This window comes from Myotis brandtii, unplaced genomic scaffold (genome assembly GCF_000412655.1).
Source record: "Myotis brandtii unplaced genomic scaffold, ASM41265v1 scaffold484, whole genome shotgun sequence".
Lineage (NCBI taxonomy): Eukaryota > Metazoa > Chordata > Mammalia > Chiroptera > Vespertilionidae > Myotis > Myotis brandtii.
The window spans coordinates 977,903-991,018 of record NW_005368491.1 but is presented as its reverse complement, the minus strand read 5'-3'; the positions used below and the strand labels follow the sequence as shown (position 1 = coordinate 991,018).

The 13,116-nt window shown below is 48.2% G+C and overlaps 1 protein-coding gene across 1 annotated transcript in view; it reads right to left on the bottom strand.

The window, feature by feature from the left end:
• Window positions 1-13,116, bottom strand: part of NEIL3 (nei-like DNA glycosylase 3) — a gene marked incomplete at its 5' end in the record, with an annotated part of 36,881 nt that overhangs the window by 19,307 nt on the left and 4,458 nt on the right. The window contains 3 exons of the mRNA XM_014547761.1: window positions 514-727; window positions 1,246-1,380; window positions 8,627-8,754. Coding sequence (XP_014403247.1) covers window positions 514-727; window positions 1,246-1,380; window positions 8,627-8,754 — 477 coding nt within the window. The remainder of the gene's footprint in view (window positions 1-513; window positions 728-1,245; window positions 1,381-8,626; window positions 8,755-13,116) is intronic.

The following is a 13,116-nucleotide window of genomic DNA, read 5'->3' as shown; positions in this document are numbered from 1 at the left end:
GTTGCCCCCAACTGCCCCCCCTCCCGCTGGCCTGGTCACCCCACACAGCCTGCTGTTCAGTCATTTGGTCGTCCCTCAGTAACCCCCTTGCCGGCCTGATCATAGGCAGCCATCTTTGTGAGGGTGTGAGGGTTAATTTGCATATTACCTCTTTATTATATAGGATTTTTTTTTAAATCCTCATCTGAGGATATTTTTCCATTGATTTTTAGAGAGAGTGGAAGGGAGAGGGAACAACAGAAAGAAACATCGATTGGTTGCCTCCGCGGTACATGCCCTTGACCGGAATTGAACCCAGGACCCTTAGGTCCACAGGCAGACACTCTGTCCACTGAGCAACATCAGCTGGGCACAACAGCAATTCTAAATGGTGTGGTCAGGGTTGGCCTCATTGAGAGGTTGACATGAGATCTGTTTGGGGAGAATGTTACCACACTACACATGGAAGTGTTCCATGCTGGTCTTTTAAGTGTTTAAACACAGAGACAGCATTTTAAAATCCTCGTAACCTACTCTAACCGCTGGGTGGAGGCCACTGTCAAAGAGAGCTTCGTTTTTGATGATGTTGCCGACCCCAGGCAGCACTCGCTGATCCATTAACACGTCACAGAGCATCCGTCCCTGCTGCTTGCGCACTTCCCTTTCGGCTCGTGAGAAATTAAATTTAGGTGAACACACATCCAATTCTTCCATCATTCTTATCCTCTGTTGGCTTTCCATTGAGTCTCTGTAGGAAGGAATGAAAGACACATTCATCGTAAGTCTGGTTACAACTTCATAGTCTCATTTAAAATGAGCTTGGATAGAAATAACACTTCATGCTAATTGGGATATAAGTTATATAGCCAAGCAATGAAGACCCTAACAAACTATATTATTTGAAGGCTCTTTTAATATGAGGTATTGCCCGGCCTGTGTGGCTCAGTGGTTGAGCGCCAAACTATGAACCAGCAGGTCACGGTTCGATTCCCGGTCAGGGCACATGTTCGGGTTACGGGCTCCATCCCCAGGAGGGGGCATGTAGGAGGCAACCGATCAATGATTCTCTCTCATCATTAATGTTTCTATCTCTTGCTCCCTCTCCGTTCCTCTCTGAAATCAATAAAAATATGTAAAAATAAAATAAAAATGAGGTTTTATCCATTATAAAACATTTTTTAAAAATTCATTTATTTCCACATGTGACCAGCTGTAGACCCAACCTTTAGAGTTTCGTAGCTGGAAGACTTTTATTTTATTCTTCACCTGAGTTCTACCGACGAGTCAAAGAAACAAATCAAATCCTTGCTGAGCTGTACTTCCAACACAGGAGAAATTCCATTTTTATTTTTATACTCAAGTGGATTAATCCTGACGTAGCCTTTCATTCCAAAATGGATCCTGAAACAAAATCAAACCCATTTGTGAGTGGCAGAAAGTATATCATCTGTCCAATGTGTGTTCCTTCTCTTCACTTTCTGGATTATAAGCAAACAAATGTTAGTCAGGACGGTACCCCGAAAGGGCCAACGGCGGTAGCTGACATTTTCCGTTATGGCTTTGTACCTTCATAAAAACTACAAGATGTGACAATCTGTTTTTCCATCCACAAATCAAATACATTCTTAGAGAAAGAATAAGGCCCCGAAAATAAGCCCAAGAAAATCTAGCCGGTTCTACTTCTTGTGAGATGAAACATTTTTTATTCACGGAAGAGTCTAGCATCTCTCAGCGTTTGCTCAGATTCAAAAGCTGGGGATGAGATGAGGCTACATTTAAATTGCCTCCAGTTTGTGTTTTTATAAATTCTACAAAACCACTAACATTCAAAGTCCTTATTTCTAGCCACAGTGGCTTGGAAATGTTTACCCACTCCAAAAAGATATCTACAGTTTGAGACACGTTTTTTTGCCCCAACCCCCCCTTTTGGGATACACAATGAAACGATGTTCTGCAAAATCTTAAGCATTAAAAAAAAAAAAAAGACAGGTCAAAAAGATACCGTTGTCAATTCTCCTACCTTTACATGTATTGGGAAGGGGGGATTTATAAATATTTACGGTTAACTTGAAAGCCACAATGCGGTGATAAAAAATTCATAACCTTTCAGTTTTTATAGGATTGATTAGCATGTCCCGTAAAAAAAAAAAAAGAAAAAGGCAAGTGGCTTTGTGAGACCTCTGCTGATGAAGATCAAAAACCATTCTCAAGATGAAATATGGTGTTCTGCCTTTCACATCCTTCTCCTTATAGCTCCGCTGAGTTAATAAATATAGCTCTTTTGGCAGCAAATGTTACCGCTCTGTGCTTCTAATTCCAAAGCTCTGTGTTATAGTCTGGTCCAAGGTTAACCAGGCTAACTTTAAGAATGCCGGCTTTAAACTCTGTGTGCCCTACGATCAATCATAAGTGCATTTTACATGCCCATAGCTCCTGACAGGAAAAATGGGCGGCTGTAAGTACTCCATGATTTAGTTTATGGAGGCTCGACCCGGCGAAAGGTGCGCACTGCCGTGCCCAAGAGCCGTCGCGCCTGAAATCTGCTCAGCTGCATGGCTCGTAAAGTGGATTCTAAATCACTTTCTATAATGAAGCTGCAGCCACATAAAAAAACCTCAAGGGTTAAGATGCCATTCAAATGCTGGAGTCGCCCCAACAAGAACCCTGAATCCAATGAGTGTGTCTTTTTTTGGTCTTTTAAATAAATCTATTCAATTTAGGGGGAACTATGCCTGGAATAACTATGTTTTATCTTTTTTTATTAAATAGTTAAATGTTGTGATAACTGAGCCCCGATAAACCAACAGATTTTGTGTTTATTGTTCAGTACCTTTTAATGTAAACTGAGAAGAGTCTGTACCAGGAAAACGTCCCAGGCGCAGTAAACACCTAAACTGTGGTAACAATGGCCACACTGACTGATCTTTCATGGGCCAGGACACAGGCTCATATTACATTTACATTCAAGAGTTAGATTTGCTTTTCAAGATTCCTCACTGTGCCCTAGCTGGTTTGGTTCAGTGGACAGAGCATCAACCTGCAGACTGAAGGGTCCCAGGGTTCGATTCTGGCTAAGGGCACCTGTCAGGGTTGCAGGCTCGATCCCCAGTGTGGAGTGTACAGGAGGCAGCTGATCAATGATTCTCTCTCATCACTGATGTTTCTATCTCCCTTTCCCTTCCTCTCTGAAATCAATCAATATATATATGAAGCCTGATGCACAAAACTCGTGCAAGGGGCTTGGCCCTTGCAGCCCTGGCTTTGTCCAGAAGGTTGTCTGGAAGGTCGTCCGGAAGGTCATTTGGCTGTCTGGTCTAATTAGCATATATATATATAAAGTTCTCATTGTAATATCCTAGTTTAGGAAAATTGTATTGGAACCTTATTCCTACCTGTTGATGCTCTCAAGCAACCTCCACCCCCAGCCCAGCTGGGGGTGCACGTGACGCCTGGCAACAGGGGCACTGGGCCCGGCCTGGAGTGGCCTCTGTCCCCTCTGCAGACACAGCTGGCTCAGGAAGGGACACCTGTGTCCACTGGTCCCGTCGGTACCCGAGCCGGGGCCATCGGAGCGCTCCTGATGAACTGATGGATTTGGGGCACGAGAGATCCGCTACTTTTTAGTTTTGAGAGATCTGCCCTGTGGACGGAAATTTTCCCATCGTGGACAGATGGGGCCGCGGGAGGCCTGGCTGCAGAGAGGAACCCGCGGCAGGTGTCGGGGAGGACCAGCCATGAGCTGCGGAGTCTTCTAGGCATTTAGTCTCTGCTCCCAGTTCTCCCTGAAGCCGGGCTCATCCTCTTCAGGGGTCACACGATACCCCAGACTCTTACAATATGCAACTACTGCACTTGGCTGAGTTGGGCATCCGTCACTTGCAACCGAGGTTCTAATATAAGAATTATGTCCAAATGACGTTCCCTCTAGTTAGAAACAACTTCCTAAAACAGACCAATAAATAAGACCTGGTCCTATTTGAAATGTGAGCCGCATGCTTCCCGGGACCTCTCTCTGCATACCCTGGAGAGGCACTGAGGACGCACACAAGGACACTGCCACAGGCCCATGCTGATGACCACTGCGCACTGCTACTAAGGCAGCTGCTCATGAAAACTACCAAGTGGGCACACCTGTTCTATGTATAATTAAGAGTATAAAATAGTTGCATATACTGATTGTAGTTTATGCTGGCAATTTAAAAAAAGAGGTTATAAAGTGATATGGTCTTTTAGGGGAGGGTTGGGGGGGGTAAGAGATCAACCGAAGGACTTGTATGCATGCATATAAGCACAACCAATAGATGCAAGACACTGGGGGGAGGCGGGGAGCGGTTAGGGCAAGTGCCAGGTGGTAGGGGAGGTGGGGGGGAGGTCATTGGGAGGATAAAAAAGGAAACATATGTATTACTATTTGTAATACCTTAAACAAAAAAAACAAAACAAAAAAAAATATGGTCTTGCCCAGCCAGTGTGGCTCAGTTGGTTGGCGCTTCATTTTGTGCAGGGAACAGTTGGGGGTTTGATTCCCAGTCGGGGCACATACCCAAGTTGTGGGTTTGATCCCTGGCCAGGGTGCGTGCGGGAGGTAACCGGTCAATGTTTCACTCTCACATTGATGTTTCTCTCCCTCGCTCTCTCTCTCTTTCTCTCTCTCTCTCCCTCTCCTTTCTCCTTTCTCTAAATTCAATTTAAAAAAAAGTTTAAAAGGTAAAAAGATATGGTCTTAACCATGTTAAAAAGGAAAAAGGTAGGTCTGCTTCTACTTAGGATAGAGATGCTAACAAGGAGAAAAAAGTCACATTTATTTGAAATTGAGGTGTGACTGACATATAACATCCTATTAGTCTCCGTTGTATGGCATAATGATTCTATATTTGTATCTATGGCAAAATAATCACCACAATAAGTCTAGCTAACACCCCTTACCTTACACAGTTACCCAAAAAAATGTTTTTTTCTCTCGATGAGAACTTTTATGATCCACTCACTTAGCAACTTTCAAAAGCGCCATGCAGCACTAATAACTGCCGCCGTGGCCACCACGCTGTGCACTTCATCCCGTGGCTTTCTCATTTCATAACTGGAAGTCGGTGCCTTTTGGTAACGGTAGGCTTCCTTAATTGCAAGTGACGAGGACCCAACTCAAAGCAATTTAGGCGTTGGGGACTCACAGGCGCTCAGGAAGGGCTGAAGTCGCCCCTGCAGGGAGCAGGGGTGTAGCCGGACCTCAGGCACAGGTGGAGTGAGACTCCCTCTGCTTCCTGTGGGCTGGTTTTGTTCTCCAGCACCGTGCACTGTTTTTCCTGACAAGCCCAGCGACATGGCCACCTCCCTGTTCATGTCACATCCCGGCTTCTTGCCTCACAGGGAGCACGACCCTGCTCAGCCCCGATGAGAACGTCTTGGGAAAAACTTAGACTGGCCCAGCAGATGGTGTCTGAGAGAAACGGTTAGTGAGGTTACGTTCAATGCAACTTGAAGGCTGGTTACTCTGGCCAGACGACCAGTGTCCAGGACGAATAATGTCCCTGAGGGACAAGTGGGCATGCTGGACAGACGACAGTGGGCGTTTATGAATGTAGAGTACAGGATTCAGTTAGAATCTCTATCACACTTCTCTTCTGTCTAACATGTTACAGATTACAGATTACAAACACTATGTCTAGATCAGTGGTCGGCAAACTCATTAGTCAACAGAGCCAAATAACAACAGTACAATGATTGAAATTTCTTTTGAGAGCCAAATTTTTTAAACTTAAATTATATAGGTAGGTACATTGTTATTAACTTAATTAGGGTACTCCTAAGGCTTAGGAAGAGGCACACTCAAGGGGCCAAAGAGCCGCATGTGGCTCGCGAGCCGCAGTTTGCCGACCATGGGTCTAGAGATGGTCACTTTTATAAGCAGCATCTGAGGAGTTCCATAAGAACTTTTTAGCGCGCTGAAGAGAACTGCCACTTGAGCTCTTGCCTGTCTGTCTAGAGGACCATATCACTTAGACGGCGATAAATTACAAAATCGATCATGTAGAAAGCTTCTCTGCGATGGCAAGGCCTCTCAAATATTCAGATATAGTTTCTGAGTGGCTGTGATAATTGCGAACCATCAGTCATACCCATCACAACCTGGAAATAGCAAAGTGTGCTGGAAACAGAGAGTCATTAAAAAAATATATCCTTTAAATGTGGGTGCAAGATGTAACAGCTGTGTTCATGTTGATTGCCAGCCGCAGCTTGTAGGGTGGGCGTTGTCTGGGCGGGCGGACTGACAGATGTACTGTACGCGCACCCCACACTGGCAGTGTGTGCACGCACGGTTCACAGGGATTACACCTGGCAGTGGGACAGTGAATGTGTAAATGTGTTGGTTCTTTAGTTCTCAGTTTGCTCTCATGAGCATTTGTTACACGCACAACAAAACATTGAAAACGGCTTTTGTTTGTTATAGATGAAGAGCGCCTGGGAGTGTTCAGAGGTGTGGGTATTAGCCACACATACCACAACTGCACAGCTAAAGCAAGTGTGTATGAAGTAATTCGCAGTTTCTGCGGGGCTGTTACAAGCACCTGAGCGCTACGGTACATTTCTCAGCAAGAGAAATACTCCCTCTCTGATCTGTATCTTCCTGAAGCGCATACATTACACTGCACTGTCCTCACAGAGGGCATTGCCTCTAATCTAGATTCGCAACAAACGAACCCCAGGAAGATGCGGGGCCTGCCCTGTCCGATGCCCTCAAATGCACGGGCAATTTTAATTGTGCAAAGATGCACCGCCTTCAGGGGAACCTGTACGCAGGCATTACGCCCGCTTCCGGCCGTGAGCTCTCGGAACTGCAGGCCGCTGGTGGGTGGAAAACAGAAGTCCAAAGGGAGGCCCGCATGTCTGTCTCCCGCTCCCGCCTGCAGCCTCATGCAACTAGCACATTTCCGTCACAGAGCCATCCATTCTCCCAAGAAGTTTGGGCCGGGCGTGCATTTCTTTAACTTCCACTGTGAACGGGGCTACCGTTGATTTTAGGAGGCTCAGTTCATATTCCAACACCTGATCTGCTGTTGATCTTGAATTGATCAAATACAGTGGGGCCTTGACTTACCAGTTTAATTTGTTCCAAGACCGAGCTCGTTAACTCAAATTACTCTGTTAACTCAATGCAAAAAATCGGCTGAGAGACAGCTGGTATCTCAAAAAACTCGTTAGTCAGGACACTTGTAAGTCAAGGCCCCACTGTAGTCGTTGAGGCTGCAGGGAATGAAAGGCAGCCGCCGCCACACTCCTCCCCACGGATCCCGAGACTCACCCTCTCCAGGGATGGCGCCCTTGGGCCCAGTGTGAAGAGGCGATTGCCCTTGTCCGCTTGCGGATGGCCCTGCACTAGAAAAGACTCCCCCTTATCAGCCCGGCGGGGAGCCCTGGATCAGACCTGCGTCTCGCCCTCTGCCCTCTGGAAATAAACCTGCACCTTACACTAGAGAATCAATAACATGTCAATGCTCTCAGCCGATCTTACAGGGACTCCGTTGTGTCCTACTCGCTCACAGCCGGGAGTGTTCCATCACCCAGCCCGGACGATAAGGCAGCCCACAGCAGGGAGCTCTGCAGAACCCGGCGCCTGAGCTGATCTTATCAACTCCAGGTGGGAAGTGACAATGTTGTCCAGGGACAGCAGCTGCTGACCACGGCGAACACGTCCAAGGACGGGCAGTGACATAAATGCAGAAGGCCTCCAAGCATGCGGGAGACCAGATGCAGGAGTATCAATCCTACAGTCTCCAACTATCTCATCACAGTCACGCATCACCACTTCTCGCCCATTATGGACCTGCAGTGGGAAGCCTGGGGGTTAGTCAGAGGACTTTTCTTTTATGATAAAAACTGCTCAATACCTTAAAGAAACGGGAAAAACATTCAAGGAAGCAGTGCCCATCGTTACGGTCTGCAATGGCGAAGGCTGTGTTTGCTAGACCTGGATTAGACAGGCAGGTTCACCCAGGGGCCTTTTTTCTTTTTCTGCAGAAGTGAAGAGGCAATTACCTACATTTCAACCTTTTTATTATTAAGGCAACCGAGGCAGCAGATTGCGTGGCCTGTGTCAGCAAAACAGCAGTGAATTTCCACGGGCCCCCGTGGAACAGTGGGGAGCCTCTTACCTCCGGGAACAGTTTCTGAATTCTACAAATAAGTTTCCAGCTCTGTCCCAGGCTTCCGAGAAAGAAAGCAGGGGGGGAAATATAAAAATCTAGAGAACCATTGAAACCAAGCGAGGAGCTGTCATAAACATCCAGAGGCTGATGTCGCTAATGCAACAAACACTTGGTGAACAGAGAGGGGGCGAGAGCTGCGTAGGGAGTTCGGATAAGAACACGCCGGGCTGTGCTGCTCTAGTATCGCTTGGGAAGTCCTCGGAGCCCCTTGGTTTTTAAGAAAAGAAATAAACAGCCCAGCGCTCCGAGTAGCGATGACATCACACTTTCCTCTGCTGCTGCGCACTGCTTTCCATGATGGACTCCCAGCCTCCTCCATTAGAGCCCCCTTAAAAGTGGAGCACTTTCTACATGAGTCAGCGTGACACCCGCACACTGCACGAGAAGCCTTCTCCCCAGCTTGAAACATAGAGGTTAAGATGTGCTGCACGGGTTTATCTTACCGTAAAGCTTTCGGCCCAAAGTACAGGAAGAGCTCCTTCCCCAAAGTCTCCACGCCGCTGTACACGTGTCCATGCAACAGCCTCAGGGAAACCCCGCTGGAGCCGCTATCATTGTTCTGTGTGGCAGCCTAGTAGAAAACACACACACACACACAGTGTAAACAAAATTATCATTTCATTCTTAAATGTGCTTTTGTTGCTTCCTGCACAGGTGTATGCCAATGAGAAAAATTATCTCCAACAAACCCATGTAATCAGCTGTTTACATACATTTTGTCCAATTACTAGGCAGTCATTTAAAAAAAGAGAGGCCAGAAGACTGAGGTGGGAAAAAACAAATAAGTAATTGGCGCACAATCACAATGAGTTTCTTCCAGGACCACGAAGTTCTGCGGATGTGAGAAGGAAACACAGAAAAATGATGTGAATGTCTTAAAACCAGCGAGGACACGGCCTTCCATTGCCAGAAGCACAGCCAGGGTTCCCGAAAGAGCATTCAGATCACAACAGCTAAAAATGGTGGGGAGAGTATGAGAAGGATATTCTGAGCTGCGATGATGAACTCGGAAGCCAGCACGCAAGAGGAAGAGGAGGTCCCCGATCCAGTGAGGGTGGGAGGGGACGCCAGGGCGAGCAGCACCCCGAAGCCGCCCTCTCAGAGGCATTTACGGGGCCCACGGCACGGGAGCTCCGGCTTTCATGTCTGGTGGGTGTGGGGAACCAGAGAGCAAAGCTGGGCCCCCAGAGCAGGGCCCTCACCCGGGGCCTGCTCCTCTCTCCCTCCTCAACAATGTCAACCATAAAGGAAAAGGACACGCACCACCCTGCCCCATCCCATGCAAAACAAAGTGCACACGGGATGAAGGAATAATGGGTATTAAAAAAAAAAAAGATTGAGAAATGCCAGGAATTGAATTTTGTCCCTTCAAATCTTGAAACCCCCTTGTGCCTGTGTTTGAAACAGGGCCTTACAGATGCAATTAAGGTTTGATGAGGCCACAGGGTGGGGCCCTGATCCAATGGAGTTAGTGTCCTTCTAAGAAGAGAGACCAGAGAGCTGGCTCTCCTCCTGCAGGCTCAAAGGAAAGGCCTTGTGAGAAGAGAGCGGGTTTCTGCCCGCCAGGAGGAGAGCTTTCACCAGAAACCAAACAGGCCGGACCTTGATCTTGGACTTCTAGATTCCAGAACTGAGAGAAGATGAACTTGTGTTTAAGCCTCCCAGTCTATGGTACTTTGTTATAGGTGCCCACAACAGACTAAGAACATGCATGACTGTTCCACTCATCCCTTCACATTGCAAGGGCTATGTCAATGCCAGAACTCCCCGACTGCCTGAAATTCAGAAGGTCAGGTTAACGGGGTTAGTCCCCTCCATTCCATAAGAACTGGGGGGTCCATCGCAGGTGCATGGTGCAACTTGAGAAAATAATTTCTTTGTGTTTAAGCCTCCCAGTCTATGGTACTTTGTTATGGGTGCCCACAACAGACTAAGACAAGAACAGGCATGACTGTTCCACTCATCCCTTCACATTGCCAGGGCTATGTCAATGCCAGACTCCCCGACTACCCGAAGGTCAGAAGGTCAGGTTAACGGGGTTAGTCCCCTCCGTCCCATAAGAACTGGGGGGTCCATCACAGGTGCATGGTAACCCATGCACAGCGCAAAGGGGAGCTTAAAGGGGAGCCTTCCCGTTCTGCACAAACCACTAAAAGGACTGGTGGGGGATCCTAGCACCAGGACTGCAGACACACAGGCCACCCAGCCCTCAAAGACCTGCCTCTGGTTTCTCTATCTCCCCTGGATGAACCGGGGGCCTGTCAATGATGACCGAGCACTGGCCCGACACGATGGAGGCCCCAACGAGGAAAAACGTGCTTTGACACTTGCCTTGTGTTTATAAAAGGATCTGTGAGGGCTCTGAACTGAGAAGCACGGAGAGTCCCCATGGGTTTCTCCCTAACAAAAGCCTTCCCCCGCCACTGACACACACCTCAAGCCAAGTGCAGATGAGGAGAGTGGGTGTCGATGTAGGTTTCCATGACAACCGACCAGTAGGCAGAAAGTTGTTATCAACTAGCCAGGGCACTTTAAGAGGATGCTATAGAGAGCAGATGAAGATCTGTGATGAGTAAACTTTGCCTCCACATGGGTGAGGTTTTACCTTTTTAGGATCTCGAATATACGGTATAAGATGTTTTAACATTTTAAACCTTCACTTCTGAACTAATGGCTCGCAGTCTTGCTTCCCCACTGCTCCATCAGCAGCCTCTTCTCCCCTCCCAGCATCCTTTACGAGCGACTGTCTACCCACGTGCTCTGATCCTCTGGCTCCTGCTGGGTTCCCAGTAGAGGCCGGTGGGCATCCCATCCCGTCTCCTCCAAGCCGCCCAGACACCGCAGTCGCTGTCCCTGCTTCTTGGTAGGGAGGATGTTTGCTGCTACGGTCATTCCAGTGCTTTAATCGCCCCTAAATCTTTACGTTTCCCAAGTTAAATCTAAAACTCAACACCCACCCAAGCTGTTGGAAAAGGCCATTCTGTGCAGCCTGTCACCCCCGCCACCCTCCTCAAACCTGGGCTTCCCTTTCTGGGAGGTAAAGGGCCCTCCCAGTCGGTGCTGGGTCAGTGGTCTGTGAGGGGACATCTTTCCCGGGTCCAGGCTTGATGTCTATTCCTAAGTCCCGTTTAAGCTGCTATACATCAATGGTCCCCAGAAATGCCCCCCCCCGTTTCTGTATTTCAGACCCAGGGGACGGTCCTTGCACTGTGTCACCAAGTGGGGTACGTGCGTGTCCACCGTGGATCAGAGCCACCGGGGACGGTGCGTAGTGGGGCTGCATCTTGTGCACTCCCGCTCCTTCTGCTGTAAACAGGAGAACCTGGTGTCTTTCCCCAGCAACTTGGCATCGGGCTTTTTCCAGGGCCCTTCCCTGCCTTTACCCTTGCGATGTGATGTGAGATGACAGGGTGTGAGTACATAGCACTCATGCGAAGTCTATTTTCTTTGGCAGCCTGGCCCCTGGTGAGCGCTGAGACGCAGTATCTGATTGGCCACCTGAAAACTTCTCGGCCAGTTGCCAGGGGCTGTTTCTCACAGCCCTGCTCTAAACCCCACTGCCCGCTCCACACATTCCAATGTGGGAACCACGGGACTGAGCTGCTCTCACTCCGCTACTTCTGTTCCCTGCCCAGACCACTCTCCCTCCATGAATCCTGACTTCGGTGTTTTGTAACGGCCCCTGGCAGAGCGGCAGACGCGGTCACCTTGAGGCAGAAGGCGCTGCCACAACACCTCGCAGAGCAGTGAAGGAGTCCCGCTGTCTCCTGGGAAGGCGGCTCCCGTGGCTCCATGAACGGTGTGACAAGAACTTACCCCGCGTAGTTTAAGCCTCTCCCCACCTACCGCCGTCACCGGGCTGTGTCTGCCACTGGGCACTCTGACAACAATGGTGCCACGTGCCCTCTGGAGAGACACCTCTGCTCGTTAAAGATGCACCCTCCACGGCTGCCTCATTGCACTCGCGCACTGTAGAGAAGTTCATCTCCGTCCACTGTGTCTGAGGCCTTGTCCTTGATGTTGGGGGTGTATCAATGAACACACACACACACACACACACACACACACACAATGAAAAGCCTCCTGCCTTCAGAACGTTTGTATTCTACTGGGAGGAGATATTTAACAATAAACAGGATAACAATATATGGGAACATTCTGAAAAGAAATTGAGATGAGAAAGAGCTCAAGATTAGGGGAGGGCGTAGCAGGCTGCAATTTTAACCGGGCTGTCCTCGTGGGGAAAACGATATTCGAGCACATCTTAGAGGAGGCATGAGTGAGCCACATCTAGGCAAGAGGAATGGCAATCAATACACATGCCCTGCGGGGGGTGGAGTGTCCTGTGTCCCGAGGGGACAGACACAGAGCAGAGGAAAGACGGGACCCACAGGAAGTCTGACATCATAAGAATCGGATCACGTGCCCACCAGGTCCACGCTAAAGGCCTGGCTCTTCCTCTGACAGAAACGAGGGGGAGAATAGATAGGATCTCCATCACTCTTTTCAGGGTTCTCCTCACTGCTGGGCAGAATTCCCGCTAAAGGATCCGGGGTACAAGCAGGAAAAGAACCATCCAGACAAGAGCTGGAGAAGATGCGGATCATTTAAAGCCACCCTGTTACCAAAACACCCAAGTCTAACCCCGCAGTCAGACATGGTTGGATGTTGTTGGAACTGGCTAAACAAAATATTTAAGAGTACAATTCGTCTCAAAATTTTTTTGTGCCACTCCTTCTTAAATCGATATATGACATACATTTCAGAAGAGAACAATGAGAAATAGTAAAAACCTGGTGAAAGAAAGATATGTTCTTAATGAAAACCTCTACCTTTTTTTATTTTTGCCTAAATAGTTAAATGCTCTGGCTCCTAACAATGTTTATTAGGAAGAAATTCAAACCCAGCTTATCTTGACTTCTGCCCTGGATCG